Source organism: Budorcas taxicolor, chromosome 5 (assembly GCF_023091745.1).
Source record: "Budorcas taxicolor isolate Tak-1 chromosome 5, Takin1.1, whole genome shotgun sequence".
Taxonomy (NCBI): domain Eukaryota; kingdom Metazoa; phylum Chordata; class Mammalia; order Artiodactyla; family Bovidae; genus Budorcas; species Budorcas taxicolor.
In genome coordinates this window covers 153,377,413-153,396,461 of record NC_068914.1, presented here as the reverse complement: position 1 = coordinate 153,396,461, position 19,049 = coordinate 153,377,413, and the positions used below count along the sequence as shown (strand labels likewise).

General features: G+C 56.1%; 2 protein-coding genes across 2 annotated transcripts in view; both read left to right on the top strand.

Moving 5' to 3' along the window:
• Window positions 1-11,214, top strand: part of BAIAP2L2 (BAR/IMD domain containing adaptor protein 2 like 2) — a 29,082-nt gene extending 17,868 nt beyond the window's left edge. The window contains exons 8-14 of the mRNA XM_052641196.1: window positions 6,308-6,460; window positions 6,764-6,905; window positions 7,068-7,302; window positions 9,763-9,885; window positions 10,214-10,421; window positions 10,891-10,934; window positions 11,139-11,214. Coding sequence (XP_052497156.1) covers window positions 6,308-6,460; window positions 6,764-6,905; window positions 7,068-7,302; window positions 9,763-9,885; window positions 10,214-10,421; window positions 10,891-10,934; window positions 11,139-11,214 — 981 coding nt within the window. The remainder of the gene's footprint in view (window positions 1-6,307; window positions 6,461-6,763; window positions 6,906-7,067; window positions 7,303-9,762; window positions 9,886-10,213; window positions 10,422-10,890; window positions 10,935-11,138) is intronic.
• A 3,154-nt stretch (window positions 11,215-14,368) lies between these two features.
• Window positions 14,369-19,049, top strand: SLC16A8 (solute carrier family 16 member 8). Its single transcript, XM_052640638.1, has 4 exons — window positions 14,369-14,582; window positions 15,277-15,420; window positions 15,676-16,503; window positions 18,742-19,049. Exons 1-4 carry the CDS (start codon window positions 14,369-14,371, stop codon window positions 19,047-19,049), a joined length of 1,494 nt encoding a protein of 497 aa, XP_052496598.1.

The window sequence follows — 19,049 nt, the reverse complement described above, 5'->3', positions numbered from 1 at the left end:
AAGGAACTCTAGAGGAACTTCCAGATTCTTTTACCATTTTATATTCTTACCAGCAGTTTATGAGGTTTCTAATTTGTCCACATCCTTGCGAACACTGGTTGGCACTTAAAAAAAATTTTATTTATTTATTTATTTTGGACTGTTCTGGGTCTTCGCTGCTGCAGGCTGGCTTTCTCTAGTAGCACTGAGTGGGGGCTACCCCTCACCGCAGCACACGGGCTTCTCTTTGGGTGGTTTATCTTGTTGCGGAGCATGGACGCTATGGCATGTGGGATCTTCCCAGAGCAGGGATCAAACCTGTGTCCTACTGCATTGGCAGGCAGATTCTTAACCACTGGGCCACCAGGGAAGCCCCTGGGGCTTTTTGATTATAGCCATCCTAGTAAGCGTGGAGTGGTATCTCATTGTGGTTTTGATCTGCACTTCCCTGATGGCTGATGATGCAGAGTATATTTCGCGTACTTGTTCAGTTCAGTCGCTCAGTCGTGTCTGACTCTTTGTGATCCCATGCACTGCAGCCTGCCAGGTTTCCCTGTCCATCACCAACTCCCAGAGCTTGCTCAAACTCATGTCCATCAAGCTGGTGACGCCATCCAACCATCTCATCCTCTTCCCGCCTTCGGGGTCTTTTCCAAGGAGTCAGTTCTTCGCATAAGCTAGCCAAAGTATTGGAGTTTCAGCTTCAGCATCAGTCCTTCCAATGAAAATTCAGGACTGATTTCCTTTAGGATGGACTGGTTGGATCTCCTTGCAGTCCGAGGGACTCTCAAGAGTCTTCTCCAACACCACAGTTCAAAAGCATCAATTCTTCAGCACTCAGCTTTCTTTATATTCCAACTCTCACATGCATACATGACTACTGGAAAAACCATAGATTTGACTAGATGGACCTTTGTTGGCAAAGTAATGTCTCTGCTTTTTAATATGCTGTCTAGGCTGGTCATAGCTTTTCTTCCAAAAAGCAAGCGTCGTTTAATTTCATGGCTGCAGTCACCAACAGAAGTGATTTTGAAGTCCCCCCCACCAAAAACAATAAAGTCTGTCACTGTTTCCATTGTTTCCTCATCTATCTGCCATGAAGTGTTGGGACAAGATGCCATGATCTTCATTTTTTGGGTATTGAGTTTTAACCCAGCTTTTTCACTCTCCGCTTTCACTTTCTCAAGAGGCTCTTTAGTTCTTCTTTGCTTTCTGCCATAAGGGTGGTGTCATCTGCATATCTGAGGTTATTGATATTTCTCCCTGCAATCTTGATTCCAGCTTGTGCTTCATCCAGCCCCACATTTCTCGTGATGTACTCTGAATATAGGTTAAATAAGCAGGGTGACAATATACAGCCTTGACATACTCCTTTCCCAATTTGGAACCAGTCTGTTGTTCCATGTCCTGTTCTAACTGTTGCTTCTTGGCCTGCATACAGGTTACTCAGGAGGCAGGTCAGGTGATCTGGTTTTCCCATCTCTTGAAGAACTTTCCAGTTTGTTATGATCTACACAGTCAAAGGCTTTGGCGTAATCAATAAAGCAGATGTTTTTCTGTAAGTCCCTTGCTTTTTCGATGATCCAACCTACTTGTTGGCCGTGTATATATCTTCTTTGGAAGGAAACTCCTCTTTCTGCCTGTATTCTGAACAGTTAACTCCAGCATTAAGAGGAGAGTTGACCTCTCCATTGGCTGCTTCCTGCTGAGTGATCACCTCTCAGGAGGAAGCCGTTGATTGAATGAACCAGACTTCCCGTAGGTATGGGGGAATACGTAGCATGTTTTCTGAGCCAGCTGGGCTTTAGGACATACAAGATCTAACTCCTAAGACAGTTAAATATCAATATGTACCTGCTAACTATTTCTATATGCAGAATGCACAAGACGTGAAAGAATTCTAGGTGTCAAAGCTCAATAAGGGGTCTTTCTCCTGTCTCCAGTGATCAGCCCTTGCTTAGCCCAAGTCTAATCAATAATACACCTTTATACCCTGGGTTTATCGCAGTTGTGCAAGTAGATCTCTAGGATAAGTACCTAGAAATGGGATTAGTGTGTCCAGGAATGGAAACATTGGCTATACCAATTTATATTTCCACCAGCAAGGGCGGAGATTCCCTATTTCCTTGACAACAGTGATCTTCACTAATCAGAAAGGTTAAAATGGTATCTCGGTGTAGTTTTACATTACACTTGTCTTATAAGTGAGATTGACAGCTTTTCATGTTTCAGAGCCATTTGATTTCCTTTACTGTGACAGGTCAGTATCTTCTCTTCCATTTTTCTTATGAATTTATAGGAACTCTTGATATGTTACTGAAAGTAAGCCTTTTCTTGGTGACATTTTCCCAATTTGTCATTGATCACTTGATTTTGCTTATTGTGAGTTTTGCCATGTTAAAAAAATATTTTTAGTTCGATTTACCCATCTTCTATGTTTAGGGGAGTTGTCTCATACTTAGAATGGCTTTCGCTCTCTGTTATGATTTTTTTTTTAATTCTCCCATGGTCTCCTCCATGTTTCTTCCCAACCACTGACTAAACTGTCTAAATGCAGGGCTGAGGGGAGCCAGTCAAGTTGAGTCTTGTCCAGGCCAAGATTCTGAGACTCCCCTAGTACCCTGGCAGGTGCTCTCAGATTGGACAAAAACCCTTCCTTATGGTAAGCAAAATTGGATGCTCTTACTTTGCTTACTGCCTCCGAAACAAGTGTACAAAGGCCTTTGGCATTTTGTCTTTCTGTTGTTTTGCTAATTAATTATGCAAGGCAAAGAGGGGGTGGACACCTAGTGACCAACTGAACTAGTTGTTCCTGTGATGGGAGCTCTGTTTTGCTGCCTGAGATCAGATTTTGAGCAACTGGGCCAGACTGAAGGGAACAATCATTGACAAGTACAGTCACAGGGAGCTTCCTCGGGATAGACAAGTAAGTACAAGCCACTCCACCGCTTACTGGATGTGAGACCTTGAGACAGTCATTAACTGCTCTGACCCTCAGCATCTTCTTTTGTAATAATGACACCTACCCCTCAGGCCATTGGGAGAATCTAGTAAGATAATGGACAGTGAAAGTGAAGTCGCTCAGTCGTGTCTGACTTTTTGCCACTCCATGGACTGTAGCCTACCAGGCTCCTCTGTCCATGGGATTTTCCAGGCAATAGTACTGGAGTGGATTGCCATTTCCTTCTCCAGGGGATCTTCCTGACCCAGGGATCGAACCTGGGTCTCCTGCATTGTAGACAGATGCTTTACCGCCTGAGCCACCAGGGAAGTCCTAAGAAAATGGAAAGTGAAGTGAAAGTGAAGTCGCTCAGTCGTGTCCGACTCTTTGCGACCCCTGGGACTGTAGCCCACCAGGCTCCTCCGTCCCTGGGATTCTCCAGGCAAGAATACTGGAGTGGGTTGCCATTTGGTAAAGCCTTTAACCCTGGGCCTGGCACAGAGCTGATGCTCAACAAAGGGAAGCTTGTTTTTTATTTTTTAAAATTTGGCCATTCCAGGTCTTAGTTGTGGCACGTGGGATCTTTAGTTTTGGCATGCGAGCTCTCGGTTTGTGGTGTGCATGCTAAGTTGCTTTACTCGTTTCCGACTCTGCAACCCTATGGACTATAAGCCCACCAGGCTCCTCGGTCCATGGGATTCTCCAGACAAAAATACTGGAGTGTGTTGCCGTGCCCTCCTCCAGGGGTTTTTCCAGATCTAGGGATCAAACCCAAGTCTCTTCCATCTCCTGCATTGGCAAGTGGGTTCTTTACCACTAGTGCCACCAGGAAAGCCCTTGGTTGCCACTGGTGGGATCTAGTTCCCTGACCAAAGTTGAACTCTGACCCCTTGCATTGGAAGCACAGAGTCTTAGCCACTGGACCACCAGGGAGGTCCCCAAAAAGAAGCTTTTATTTTTCTTAAGGCGACAGTCCTGAACTTGGCCTTGTGGGAGCGAATGTTTGGAGAGACATTTATAACTGGAGAGCAGGGTGTTCTGATTGTACCTAGGATGACCTGAGTGACCACACAGAGAGATCCATGCCAATGAGAGAAGTTTTATTACATATCACACTTCCCAAGAGAAAGGGCCATGCCACGACATGCAGGGCCAAGTTGGGGTAGCACCCGGGTTTGGTCAAGAGGCAGAAGGAGCCAAGGAAAAGTATGGCTCAGAACCTTGATTATGGTTTCTGTGAGAAGGGATGGGCAAAGCAGGGTCAGCAGGTTTAGGACTAGATGATTTGAATGATTTCAGTGAGCTCTGGGCTATAGGAGTTGTCTCTAGTTGTCCAGTACCTGGCTTGGATGATTTAGGGCAGGGGAAATACTGGCTTGGTGGGTATTCAGTTCAGTTCAGTTCAATTCAGTCGCTCAGTCATGTCCGACTCTTTGCGACCCCATGAATCGCAGCACGCCAGGCCTCCCTGTCCATCACCAACTCCCAGAGTTCACTCAGACTCACGTCCGTCGAGTCAGTGATGCCATCCGGCCATCTCATCCTCTGTCATCCCCTTCTCCTCTTGCCCCCAATCCCTCCCAGCATCAGAGTCTTTTCCAATGACTCAACTCTTCGCATGAGGTGGCCAAAGTACTGGAGTTTCAGCTTGAGCATCATTCCTTCCAAAGAACACCCAGGGCTGATCCTCCTTTAGAATGGACTGGTTGGATCTCCTTGTAGTCCAAGGGACTCTCAAGAGTCTTCTCCAACACCACAGTTCAAAAGCATCAATTCTTCAGTGCTCAGCTTTCTTCATAGTCCAACTCTCACATCCATACATGACCACTGGAAAAACCATAACCTTGACTAGACGGACCTTTGTTGGCAAAGTAATGTCTCTGCTTTTGAATATGCTCTCTAGGTTGTTGTGTGTTAGAAGGAGATAATTGAGGACGCAGGCTTTTTCATTTCTTTGTTGTTGTTGTTGTTGTTGTTTTACTGCACCACCCAGCACATGAGATTTTAGTTCCCCGGACCAGGGATGTAACCAGTGGCCCCTGCAGTGGAAGTGTGGCATCTTAACCAAAGGGAAGTCCCAGGATATGGGGTTTTGATAGGTTGATGAGAAGAGTCCTCAAATTGTTTACTATCTCTAGGAATTATCTAGCCCTGTGAGGTGCAGTCTTTTCAGAATTAGCAAGGCCCAGGATGTCAAAGCATTGTCTGGCAACTCGCTCCAGTATTCCTGACTGGAAAATTCCATGGACAGAGAGCCTAGCGCACTGCAGTCCATGGGGTGGCAAAGATTCGGACAGGACTGGGTGACTGAGCACACACACACACAGAGAGGATGTCAAAACATAAAATACAGAAAGTTTAAAACATGGTTAATAAGCACAGCAGGTCTACCATTTAAAGCCCTCCCCTATCCACGTTTTTATGGACTATGTGGTCAGCTCCTGAGTTTCTTGTCCTTGAAGGTATTCAAACAGAGTTAGATGCCCATGTATTTGGGATACTAGAAAAGGGATGCTTACTGGAAGAACTGTTTGAAAGGCTTCTTCTAGGCAACTACTCAAGCTGGCTTACACAAAAGTGTTTATTAGTCACTGGGAAGTTCAAGCCTTTCAGGTATAGTTGGATCCAAGAGTACACAAGCTGTCATCAGAAATTTGCCGCTCTCTGTTGCTTAGCTGACGCTTCCTCTGCCTTCACCCTCTCTTGACATCTAGCAAACTCCATGAGGTGAGAGAATAAAATTTTCCAGATTATTCCAGGGCAAGTCCTGGGACTGGTTGTTCGGGCACAGTTTTGGGGTAGGTGCCCATCCCTGACTCCATCTCTGTAGCCAGGAGGATGAAGTGAAAGTGAAGTCGCTCAGTTGTGTCCGACTGTTTGCGACCCCGTGGACTGTAGCCTACCAGGCTCCTCTGGTCCATGGGATTTCCCAGGCAAGAATACTGGAGTGCGGTGCCATTTCCTTCTCCAGGAGATCTTCCCAACCCAGGGATGGAACCTGGGTCTCCCGCATTGTAGGCAGACACTTTACCGTCTGAGCCACCAGGGAAGTCCTGGTGCAACCCAAGTGGTCAAACCTGTATTGTACCCCTACCCCGGTATCAGATCGAGGCGGAGCCCCACTCAAAGCACACAGACTGAGAGAGGGGCCAGGGGAGGCTCCTCCAGGAAAACTGAAGAGCCTTCGACAAAGGACCGGGAGGCCAGGACGGTGTGTGACCCCAAAGTGACCACGGCGATCTCTGGTTCCTTCCAGCTAGAAATCCCGGCCACCCTCAGCTTGCAGGGCCCGAGTTTCCAGGTCGAGGGTGCCACTTTTCGGTCCCCTGGGCGGTCTGGGGGCTGGCTGCTCAGACCTCGCTGACCCTCGCGTCCCTCCTTGGCCAGGCCCGGGGGATGCTCCAGAACCGCGTGCTGCTGTGGAAGGAGCAGTCGGAGGCCAGCCGCAGCCCATCGCGCGCCCACTCCCCGGGCCTGCTGGGCCCCGTGCTGGGGCCGCCCTACCCCTCGGGCCGCCTGACGCCCACCCGCCTGGACATGGTGAGGCCCTGGGCGCCCCCGCCGCCGCCGTTCGCGCCCCCGCCGCCCCCGGCACCCTCCGCGGGACCCTGGGGCCTGAGGCCCGCCGCCTGGAGCCTCCTCCCCCCCCCGAGGGGGCCGGTCTACGCAGCGCCCCTCCGCCGCTCCGTCCGCCCCGGCGCGGCCTCCGCGCCCCCGTGGCGGCTCGGCCGGCGGCCCGACCACCCCTACGCCGACGCCTGGGACTGGGGGTGGGGGCTGGACTAGGGCGCCGCGGCCCCGCCCCTCCCCGCCGCACCCTCCCCTGCCCGTCTCCCCTCGCAGCCCCAGAGGGCCCTGGGAGAGTTCGGCTCCCCCCGCAGCCGGCACGGCTCCGGCTCCTACGGCCCCGAGCCCGCCGAGGCGAGGTCCGCGTCCCAGCTGGAGCCAGACCACCGCCGGTCCCTGCCCCGGACGCCGTCCGCCTGTGAGTAGCCCCCGAAGCGCAGAGGGAGGGCCGGGGTCCCGGGCTGGGAACCTGGGGCCGGCAAGAGGAACTGAGGTTGCGCTGCAGCAGGAGGGATCGAGGGTGGACGCCAGGGAGGACTTCCCACCCACGTGGCGCGGCGCTCTCCCGCCCCTCCGGCAGCCTCGCTCTACAGCAGCAGCACCCAGCGCTCGCGCTCCAACTCCTTCGGCGAGCGCCCGGGCGGTGGGGGCGGTGGGGGCGGCGGCGGCGGCGCCCGGAGAGTCCGCGCCCTGGTCTCGCACTCGGAGGGCGCCAGCCACACGCTGCTGCGCTTCTCGGCTGGAGACGTCGTGGAGGTGCTGGTGCCCGAAGCCCAGAACGGCTGGCTCTATGGCAAGCTGGAGGGCTCATCCTCGTGAGTGGGAGCCCCGGGGCGCAGGGTGGGTTGGAAGGAGGACTGGATGGCCTGGGTTCCAGCTCCGAGTCTTCCAGGATAGCGGCTGTCCCTGAGGCCTCGGACAGCTCTCCCCTTTTCCCATCCCTCTCCTCGTCCCACCCTATTTTCCTCATCCCTTCTGGCAGGGAAGGAAGAACCTCTTTACCAAGTTCAGGGTGGTGGCCCTTGAGAGGATGGTAGAGGATGGGGAAGGGGAAGGTTCTCTCACAAATGGGAACACTACGAAACCTTACTGCTTGAGCACCTACCGTGCACCTCAAAGTGAGCCAAGGTCTGAGAAGAGACTGGACAGGGAGGTGGGCCAGCTGCAGGGGAGATGCTGGGACCTTGCAAGCTGAGTGTGCTCACCCCCTCGCAGTCAGGCAGGGGGGAAATCCTTAGAGAACATAAACGGGGGCTGCTTTTGGCACCACGCAGTAGAGGCGGGGGAGTACACTGCAGTCGCTGTAAGCCTGGAGGAGAGCAGGGACCACTCTTTCTGCCAGAGAAAAGAGGGAAGGTGGGAGCTCGCTGCAGCCATGCAGTGCCCCCCCAACAGGGTGTTATGGGCTAGACTGTGTGGTGCCCAGGCCCACTCATGCTAAGGAGAGAGGAATGAGTGAGGATAAGAAGAGGGGATGAATGAATGGAACATCCATAGAGGAGTCAGCAGGTGTGTGTGAGGGCGCTCACCATGTGGGTTAGTAGATGGTTACTGAATGAGGGTGTTGTGGGCAGGTGGATGCTTGTTCCTATGAGCAGATGGGCAGATGCAAGGGGGCACAGGAAGATGAACAGATGGGGGGTACACGTCTAGACTAATTGGAGAGGTGTGTGAGTGGATTGACAGAGAGGTGGGCAGTGGGCAAGTGCTGATGGATGGGTTAGTGGATTGGCGGTCCTGGGCTGGTTGCCCTCATGGATGAGTGAAGCTTGGACAGCATGATTGTGTGGATAGATGGGTGGATGGCAGATGACTGCATGGATAAAGAACAGAAGGAGGAGCCAATGGGTAGAGACGTGACCAAGAACACAGGTGGTGGAAAAGACACCTGCTTTGCAGACCCACGTCAGAGGGCAGCAGGGTGCCGCCCTGAAATTTCCCTAAACAGGCATGTAGCCAACCTCCTGGAAAGACCTGATTATAAAACCACCGAGAACAGTATATTAACGCATATATATGGAATTGAGAAAGATGGTAACGATGACCCTATATGTGAGACAACAAAAGAGACACAGATATAAAGAACAGACTTTGGGACTCTGTGGGATGGGAGGATTTGAGAGAATAGCATTGAAACATGTGTATTACTGTATGTGAAACAGATCACCAGTCCGAGTTCTATGTGTGAAACAGGGCACTCAAAGCCGGTGCACGGGGACAACCCTGAGGGATGGGATGGGGAGGGGGGTTCAGGATGGGGGACACATGTACACCCATGGCTGGTTCATGTCGATGTATGGCAAAAACCACTGCAATATTGTGAAGTAATTAGCCTCCAATTAAAATTAATTAATTAAAAAATCAGAGGTCTGATTTTTAGATCAGAGGCCTCAAATCACAGTCCTGGGACATCATTATACTTTCTGTGATTCAGGTTAGGGAAAACGATGGCAAGTTTCACCAGTAGGCATATTATGGTGGAAAGAGAACTAAAACGTTCTGAAAATGGTGTTATTCTGTCAGTTTGAGTTGAAATAGCTTCCAGTTACCTTTAGGTGAGAATGTTGTTGATCAGGTTTGAGGTGGGGCTTCTACGGTGGCTCTTTGGAGAACACTTTCCCAGGTGTTCTGCAAACATCTGATGGATTCCGTGGAATCTGAAAAGGCTAGGGAACATCAATCATAGTGTCTCTCCTTTGACCCTGGCTGCTCTGAAGGTGCAGTAATGAGCTTCCAATCAGATGAAGACTCCACGGGCAGGGTGCCCGGAGTCACCAGAACCAGGGGGCCCAGGGTGGAGGGTTACCAGCCAGGCACCCCTGGCTCCGGTGCTCCTTCCTCTGGGCTCCCACAGCTGCCTGGTCCCCCACCCCAGCCCACCCTCTCCCCTGGGCATCACCCTCGTAATCATCTGTTTGTGGATCTGTCTCCTGCTGGGCTGGGAGCCCCAGGCGAGCAGGGACTGCGTCTGGCTCTCCATGGGCCCTCGTGTAGTGGGTGCTCAGTGAGTAGGGAATGAAACTGTCACGCCATGTCCTCAGATACAATGCTTTCCTTCTCAGATCTCCAGTTCCCCCTCTCTAAGGCACCCCAGCCCCTGGTAGGACCCATGAGTCTGGACGGGTGGCTTTGAGTGACGGCAAAGACTTCCTTCAAAGAATGAAATGAGTTACTCTGAGCCAAGCCTGGCACACAGCAGTGCCCAGTAACCGTCGACCCTTCTTCGAAGTGATATTTTGATCACTGCTCTTGGGCCTTTTGCTTCCACCCCACAGGAGCGGCTGGTTCCCTGAGGCCTATGTGAAGCCTTTGGAAGAGCTGCCCATGAATCCCATGAACCCCTTGAACCCAGTGACCTCCATGAACCCCAGGAGCCCTGTGAATGAGCTGCCTTCCAGGTACCGCTGGTCAGAGGTGGGGCAGGGGCTTCAGTGGGTGGCGGGGGCAGTGGCCCCACCCACCGGGGAGGGCATCTCTGAGCTGCGGTCCTGAGTGGGCCCAGCCTCCTTTGGCCCCTGGAGAAAGGGCGACCCCATCTCGCTACAGGTTGGAGCTCATTGTCCGTCCCTCTGGCTCCTCTCAGGACTGCCTCCAAGCCGACAGTCTCCTTTCACCCAGGGGCAGGGGAAGAGGATGTAGGGTGCTCAGGGGCCCAGCAGATGGGGTTGGATGCAGCAGGGCCTGAACCCTTGACCACCTTCTCTTCCCTCCTTTCTCTGGACTCAGGTCCTACCCACTCCGGGGTAGCCACAGTCTTGATGACCTCCTGGACCGGCCGGGCAACTCCACAGCATCTTCGGAATACTGGGATGGCCAGTCCCGCTCCCGAACCCCAAGCCGCGTCCCAAGTCGCACCCCCAGCCCTGCGCCTACACCCTCGTCCAGCAGCCGCCGGAGTAGTGTGGGCAGCATGGGGGTGGCCAGTGACGCCAAGGTGGGCCCCCTCTCTCAGCCTGCGCTCAACCCGGCAGTGGGCCAGTGGGTAGGGAGACCAGGCAACCCTCCTTGCCACCCCTTGGCTGGCTGGAGCGGGCCCTCCCAGCCCAGCCTCAGCCTGCCCATCTGTTCAGGGAAGGACAGAATGGGCTTCTTGAGTCTGGGGTGGAGGGTGGCAGGGAAAGATTCCTCTAGCAGAGGGGAGCCCCAGGGTCCAGATGGGAGCACTGGAGAAGCTCCCCACTCTCGGGCGGTGTTAGTCCTGGGAGATGGCACTTGGCCCAGAGGCTGCTTGAGTCTAACACCCACAGCATTTTGTGTTTTCAAATGCTTGACCTCATCCCGCAGGAGCTTGGCACTGGAGGGGCCTCTGGGCCAGTCCTCTGCCCTGCTGGAGTGGGGAGCTGGGTGGGGGGCTCGCTTGCTCCTTCCCCACCAAACCCGATCCTCCCTCCCCCTCACTGCAGAAACTTGGGTCCTGGGAGCAGCAACCCCCAGAGCTCTTCCCTCGGTGAGTCCCCGAGCAAGTGTCAGAGGGGGCTGGGCTCGGCAGAGGGCTGTGGGGGAGACATGGTGGGCCTGAGTGGAGGTGACCCCATGGGCACAGGAGGTAGGGGCGGACGCCTGGCTCAGATGCCCAGATGCCTCCCCTGGATCCCCAGCCAGTTGGGCACCTGGCCCTTCTCACTCCCTCTTCTCCCCCCACCCCCGGCAGGGGTACGAACCCCTTTGCTACTGTAAAACTGCGTCCTACCGTCACCAATGACCGCTCGGCGCCCCTCATCCGCTGAGGCGCCTTCCTCCACCTGGAGTCTGAGGTCGTCCCCGCCACCCACACCTGCCCAGCTTGCCTGGAGCTGGCGGCAGCGGAAGCAGCAGCAGTGGATCCAAGGAGCCGGGGCCCTGGTACCGGGGGGGTGACTGCCCCTCCCCAAACCACACCCCAGCCTGAGCAGTTCCAAGGGCACTGGCCTAGGGTCTGGGCCCTTCAAACGAAAGCAGGCGGAATTAGGGAACAGAACCATTTCTTCCCCTCTAGGGACTCCGGACTCTCCCCAGGGGCCTACCTTGTGCCCCCTCAAACTCTTCCCCCCTCTCTGTCCCAGTGGGGAGAAGCCCCTTGCACACCCCCTCTCCCACCCCACATAGCTCCCTGTTTAACTTTTGTAAATGGTGAGAAATAAAGCAAGTACAACACATCAGCCGGCCTGGCAGAGTCTGATTTAGGGGACAGGGTGGGGCAGGTTGACTATGACCAACCTAGACAGCATATCAAAAAGCTGAGACATTACTTTGCCAACAAAGGTCCATCTAGTCAAAGCTACAGTTTTTCCAGTAGTCATGTATGGATGTGAGAGTTGGACCATAAAGAAAGCTGAGCACCAAAGAATTGATGCTTTTGAACTGTGGTGTTGGAGAACACACTTGAGAGTCCCTCGGACTGCAACGAGATCCAACCAGTCCATCCTAAAGGAAATCAGTCCTGGGTGTTCACTGGAAGGACTGATGCTAAAGCTGAAGCTCCAATACTTTGGCCATCTGATGTGAAGAGCTGACTCCTTGAAAAGACCCTGATGCTAGAAAAGATTGAAGGCTGGAGGAGAAGGGGATGACAGAGGATGGGATGGTTGGATGGCACCATCGACTTGATGGACATGAGTCTGAGCAAGCTCCGGGAGATGGTGATGGACAGGGAAGCCTGGCGTGCTGTGGTACATGGGGTCACAAACAGTCAGACACGACTGAGAGACTGAAGCGCACAGGGGCAGGTTGGGATAGAGACCTCGCACTGGGAAGTCCAGAAGGTCCTAACGGTGGGGAGCCCTCGCTCACTCCCAGCCCCTCACATCCCTCCTTTTAAGCAAGACTTGTGCTCATGCTCAGTTGCTCAGTCCTGTCCGACTCCAACCCCATGACCTGTAGCCCTCCTGGCTCCTCTGTCTATGGGATTTCCCAGGCAAGAATATTGGAGTGGGTTGCCATTTCCTCCTCCAGGGGATCTTCCCGAAACAGGGATCGAATCTTTCTCCTCCATTGGCAGGCAGATTCTTTACCGCTGAGCCACCAGAGAAGCCCAAGCAAGTCTTTAGTTCTGCCCTAACTCCTATAGGCTATATCGCCCATCTCTGCCCAGGCTCATTTCTGCTGTGGGTTCCCCAGAGAGGGAGGGGTGGCAGTCACTGAGGCCTGGGACCACCAGCAAGTCACCTTCTGGCACCCTGGGACACAGCACCCTTTGTTCTGCCTCCCCCCACCCCCTCACATCCCAGGCTATCCAGCCTGGATTAGTCTTATCCAGGGGAAAGCCACAGAGGCCCCTCCTGGAATGTGGCCTGGGGGTGGGGGGCAGGCGAGGAGTTGAGGTGATTAGGGCTGGTGGGGCCTCTCCAGGGCAGGGCTGTGCCCCTTGTACCACAAGGACCCCACAGGGCAGGGCCCTGTGTGTCTTCTGCCCAAGGCTCCAGGAGATGAGGGGACCCACCTATCTCTAGCTCTTCCTGGATCGGCCTGGGACAGGGAACCCCACCGTGGAGGGCAGCCTGGCCTTGTGCGTCGGCTGCTGCCCTGTCCCTTCTCCCCTCCCAGCTCCCAGCAGAAAGCCTCTTAGAGGGGATGGGGGTGGGGAAGCACTAAGCCCCAGGCTTGGGGGAGTGAGCTGCCAGAGTCCAGCCAGCACTGATCTGCAGGAAGCCTGGGAGGCAGCCCCCACCTGGCTAGGCTTTCGCAGGGGAGCCGGTGGGCTGGCCCCTTCCTGCAGGCCTCAGAAGATGTGAGGCTGGATACCCAAACCCAAGGGACAGCTCAGGTAAGAGTTGGGGGAGGGCTGCCCGGGACCACCTCTTGTCTTGGTGCTCAAGTGGCTGCACCTGTGGTGAGGGGCTGACACAGGAAAAGCCAGAACTTGGTCCTGGGGTGGGGAGCAGAGTCCTGGACACCTTGGCATTACCCAAGGTCAGGAAGGAGATCCCAACACAGAGGGGTTGCAGAAGGGAGGGAGGCTTCTGACCCAGCTTGGGCTGGGCCATCCAGAGCCCGCTCCTGGTCTGTTACAGAGGCACCTGGGGCTGCTGTGTGAATCCTTGGGTGGAGTTCGGGAATTGTGGAGGGGATGGGGGGCTGCTAAGGGTTTGGAGGGATAGGGTCTCTCTTCCAGTGCCTCCTCAAAGGTTCCCATCTGTCCAGTGGAGCCAGAGATCTGACCACCCCCCCGACCAAGATCCCCGGCTGACCTGGGATGATCAGTCACCCATCTTACAGGTGGGAAAACTGAGGCCTCAGTCAAGGGGAGGGGACTGGCCCAAATCACAGAGCAAATCCCTGGCTAAGCTGGGATGAATTGGAACTCCGCTCCCTTGGCTTCTGAGACAAGGCTGATGTTACGGCGTGCTTTGATTTTTCCTCCATAATGTTCTAAATGACAGTAGACATTCAGATCACTGAAAGGAATTAAGAACATACCTCCTGACCAAGGAGGAAAGTGAGCTCCACCCATTTTGCGGCTGGCACTAGTCTCCCGCTCCACTGTGTCTGTTCCTCTGTCCTGAGACCCTCACATGTGCACACTGGGGACATCTTCGGCCCCCACACATGCCTCCAGTCACACACTGGTGGTCGCCCTCTCCCACTCACCCGAACCCCCTTTTCCTGACATTGCTAGGTCCTGAGGGACAAGGAGTGCCCTCCAGAGGGAGTTTTCCTGAGGTCAAGACTCAGGTGGGAACGACTCTATTACCCTCCCCTCATTCTTCACGTCCCTTGAAGGAGGGGAGGCTTGGGATGAGGTTCTACCTCGGTTTCCGCTCCTGGCTCCATTCTCTGAGCAGGGCTCACCTGTTACTCCCGTACCTCAGTTTCCCCACCCTGGGTCTCCATCCCCTTTCTTGTCTGGGCTACAGACCCTCGCCACACCCTCTTGTCCCCTCTCTTCCACCAGAGACGGCAGCGATGGGCGCTAGCGGTCCCCGGCGGGGCCCCGGCCCCCCAGACGGGGGCTGGGGCTGGGCCGTGCTGGGCGCCTGCTTCGTGATCACGGGTTTCGCCTATGGCTTCCCCAAGGCCGTGAGCGTCTTCTTCCGCGCGCTTATGCGCGACTTCGGCGCGGGCTACAGCGACACAGCCTGGGTGTCCTCCATTATGCTCGCCATGCTCTACGGCACAGGTCCGCGCCCTCTTTCGGACACCTCCCCTCTCCCCCAAGCCCAGGACTGAGGATCGGGATCAGGGACCAGGAGACATCTGACCCCTTGAGCATCCCCCAGACCTCTCAGGGAGGGCATGGAAACCCCTGCCTTCCTGTGGAAGCGTTAGCGCCAGAGAGGGGAGGAGGTGGGCTCCAGGCGGTGGAGCCCACCCCCAGGTGGCTGATCTGGCAAGCTTGGCCAGCTGGAAGGGCCCCTCCATTTCTGTCAAAAGACCCAAACCCGCCTATGTTACAGGTGGGGAAACTGAGATCTAAATAAGATTCCCACCCCAAAGCCATAAACCACCTGGGTGGGGATGGGGGCGATGCTGGAGTTATCCTAGCAAAGCCGTGTGGATGATGGAGGTGAGGGGTTGGGGAAGCCTGGGGAGGAAGGGAGCTCATAAGGGAATGAAGCCCCTTCTGCTATTTACCTTCCATGTTCTCAGGAGGGCAGGGGACCCGTATAGGCTCCACCCCTTGTGTTCCCCCATAGGGATCTCTTTGGTGTGTCCCAGCCAAGCTATGTGACTTTGGCCAAGCCCCTGCACTCTCTGAATTGGGGGCGAGTGACCTCATCCCTTCAAGTCATCTCTTAAGGCTGGGAGTACAAAGCCTGGACTGTCTACCAGAGAGGGGTCCAGCCCGATTGGTGACCCTGCTTTGCCCACAGGCCCGGTGTCCAGCATCCTTGTGACCCGCTTTGGATGTCGCCCGGTGATGCTGGTGGGTGGGCTGTTGGCCTCGGCCGGCATGATCCTAGCATCCTTCGCCACGCGCCTCCTGGAGCTATACCTGACAGCTGGGGTGCTCACAGGTGAGGGTGCCCACCGCTCCCCTGCTTGGGGATGGGGTTGCGCGTGGGATCAGAAGGCCTTGCCACCAGACCTCCTTATCCTCAGTTTCCGCGTGAGGAGCGGTCCTCGTCCCTCGGCTCAGTTCACCCCATCCCTTGGTCTGTCCGCCCTGGGGCAGGGGTGTGTGTCTGGGGGGGTGCTCGCGCCTGCTTCCCGCTGGGGGCTGGGCTGGGAGCGCCCTCGGAAAGACCGGCACAGCACTGCCTCGCCCGCAGGCTTGGGCCTGGCCCTCAACTTCCAGCCATCGCTCATCATGCTGGGGCTGTACTTCGAGCGGCGGCGGCCTCTGGCCAACGGGCTGGCGGCGGCCGGCAGCCCGGTGTTCCTGTCGGCGCTGTCGCCGCTCGGCCAGCAGCTGCTCGAGCACTTCGGCTGGCGCGGCGGCTTCCTGCTGCTCGGCGGCCTCCTGCTGAACTGCTGCGCGTGCGGCGCCGTCATGCGGCCGCCCCCGGGGCCCGGCCCGCGGCCGCGCAGGGACAGCGCAGCAGACGCGCCCGGCGAGGCGGAGGCGCACCGCGCGGGACCGCGCGTGCGCGAGGCGCCCTCTGGCGGTCGGGCCCGCCGGCGCCTGCTGGACGTGACCGTGTGCGCCGACCGCGCCTTCGCGGTGTACGCCGTCACCAAGTTCCTGATGGCGCTCGGGCTCTTCGTGCCCGCCATCCTGTTGGTGAACTACGCCAAGGACGCGGGCGTGCCCGACTCCGAAGCTGCCTTCCTGCTCTCCATCGTGGGCTTCGTCGACATCGTGGCGCGGCCGGCGTGCGGCGCCCTAGCCGGCCTGGCGCGCCTGCGGCCACACGTCGCCTACCTCTTCAGCCTGGCCCTCATGGCCAACGGGCTCACGGACCTGAGCAGCGCGCGGGCGCGCAGCTACGGCGCCCTTGTCGCCTTCTGCATCGCCTTCGGCCTCTCCTACGGCATGGTGGGCGCCCTGCAGTTCGAGGTGCTCATGGCAGCTGTGGGCGCGCCCCGATTCCCCAGTGCCCTGGGCCTGGTCCTCCTCCTCGAGGCTGTAGCTGTGCTCATCGGACCGCCCTCTGCCGGTGCGCCCCGTCGGAGGAGAGGGTGGCCTAGTGCCCCGGGGTCCGAGGGAAGCCCCCCCGCGCTTATCCTGGATGGAACATCCTGGGACGAGGCAGGGGAAGGGACCCTTCGGGAGAGACAGCCCGGTTACACTCCCCTTCCCATGGCCGACTAGTCTCTCCTCCAAGCTGCACCACCCGCTCAGGGTAGGGCCGGAAAAGCCAGGAAATGTGCCAGGAAGAACCCAATGTGAGTGGTCTCCAGCAGATGGCACAAAGGCCTTGTGAAGCGCAGGTGCTTATTGTCCTGCAGAGAGGCACAGAGGCCAAGTTCAAGTTGCCAGTCCCAGAACCAGATCTGAGCCTGCCCAGTGCTTAACGCCCACACCTCTGAAATACTACATCTGAGTGTTTAGTCTCCCCAGCCTCTAGGGGTGACTGGAATAGGGAGTGTCCTTGGGGAACCAGGAGCAGAGTTCACAGCGAGCAGGGCGCTGGGGTCTTCCACTGTGCACACTGCCTGCTGGGTGCTCTACACTCACATAGGAAGTCATCCTGATGAGGTGGTAGGGTAAGGCTTCCTGCAGGGTGGGCATGAGCGTGGCCTTTCAGGACAGGGCAGGACCCCACAGGAGAGGACACAGGGTGTGTCTGGGGGACACTGTCCCTATTCAAGTAAGGCAGGAACTAGGATCAGAAAGGTGGAGGGGGGAGTTCCTAGGGTCTTTCTGGGTGGTCAGGTTATCCCTGAAATGTCAGGAAGCCTGCCCGTGAGCAGGAGAGAGCTGAGGTCACAGGCTCCAGGATTGAGCCACGACAGGGGCCACCTTTGCTGGGACCCAGGCTGCAGCTGAGATGGCCCAGGCTAGCTAAGTGCCTTCATCAGATTTTGCCAATTCACTTGACCCAGTGGGAACCACAAAGCTCCTGAAACCATGTGAACAGCCCCCGAGCCCACAACCAAAAGTTATAAAACCAGCCACAGGCTCAGAGACTCATCTTTCACTTTCTTGTGTGACGCTGGGGTGAATCTAATAGGTAGAGAAGGTATTTGGGGTGAGAAGAAGGTGAGACTGCGTGTGGGGTGGGACTGGCTGCTGGGCTAGGGTCAGGAAGGCAAGTTTAGGGTACTGCTCAGAGGGGCACAGGGTGGGCAGCTGGCTTGAGGACCGCCAGGGAGCCTCCTGAGGCCACTGAGATGCATATGGAGAGGGTCACAACCCGCTGTGGACTGCCACAAGGAGGCCCCTGAGAGAGCAAGGCATCTGAAGAGCCACACTTTAGGGGAAATACTTGGAATCTAAAGATTTTCCTGAGGGAATTCCTTGGCAGTCTGGTGGTTAGGACTCTGCACTTTCACTGTGGGGAATCTGGGTTCGAGCCCTGGTCAGGGAATTAGCATGCTGCAAGCCATGCAGCGTGTCTGGGGGATAAAAAAGATTTTGCCAAATATGAAAGTAACATGTACCTGTGATAGAAAGCTTGGAAAATACAGAGAATAGGAGTAATCTCTCCACAAACCCTGCCTCCAGTCCCATGCTGATGATAGCTCAGTCTGAGTTACATGGGGCCCCCTGGGAGGGGGGATGGCCTGGGAGGTTGGGAGAGAGCTGAACCTGGCCCCTGAAGACCAAGGCAGTTAGGTGGGAAAAGCAATAGTTGGGGCCCCCTGGCTGAGCCCTGTACTCTCCCAACTCCCAGGTCAAATATCCCCAGCTGGGCCAGTTCCAGGGCACATGTGGAGTTTGGATCTGGGGAACAGGAGGGCCCTTATGAAGTGCTGCCTCACCTCAAGCCCCATGTGCTCTGTCACTTCAGTCGTGTCTGACTCTTTTGCGATCCCATGCACTGTAGCCCACCAGGCTCCTCTGTCCATGGGATTCTCCAGGCAACAGTACTGGAGTGGGTTGCCATTTCCTTCTCCAGGGGATCTTCCTGACCCAGGGCTTGAACCCTGCATTGCAGGCAGATTCTTTACCTGCCTGTTTCCTGCACTGCAGGCAGATTCTTTACCCCTGAGCCACCGGAGAATCCCCGTATCACTTAAGAAATTGAGATCCAGGGAGGTGAATTGACAGTTTCAAGGTCTCAAATGGCAGAACCCTCATGGATTTCTGCCATCTGAAACAAAGACTGGGGCGTGTGTGTGTGTCACCCGTGAGCCCCACCAAGACCACTGCGTGTGTGCGTGCCTGTGTGCGCGTGTGTGAAGGGTGGGCTCCCCTGCCTGCCCTCACCTGCCATCCACCCTCCCCGCAGGCCGCCTGGTGGACGCGCTCAAGAACTACGAGATCATCTTCTACCTGGCAGGCTCCGAGGTGGCCCTGGCGGGGATCTTCATGGCTGTGGCCACCTACTGTTGCCTGCGCCGCCCCAGGGACGGCCCGCCCAGCCCAGGCACCGAGGGCGGGGCCGGCGACGGGGAGGAGGCTGAGGCCGAAGTGGACTCTGACCTCCCGCCCGCCGGCACCGAGGAGCCCGGTGGCCTCGAGGCTGTGGAGGTGCCGAGCCCAGGCACTGGGCCTTCGCAACCCGAGGTGAAGACAGAGCCAGGGCTGGACTTTTGA

Coding starts and splice junctions, on each gene's coding strand:
- SLC16A8 (XM_052640638.1), top strand. CDS start 14,369: ATGGGCGCTAGCGGTCCCCGGCGGGGCCCCGGCCCCCCAGACGGGGGC. Junction 14,583..15,276: donor CGCCATGCTCTACGGCACAG/GTCCGCGCCCTC, acceptor CTTTGCCCACAG/GCCCGGTGTCCAGCATCCTT. Junction 15,421..15,675: donor GACAGCTGGGGTGCTCACAG/GTGAGGGTGCCC, acceptor CCTCGCCCGCAG/GCTTGGGCCTGGCCCTCAAC.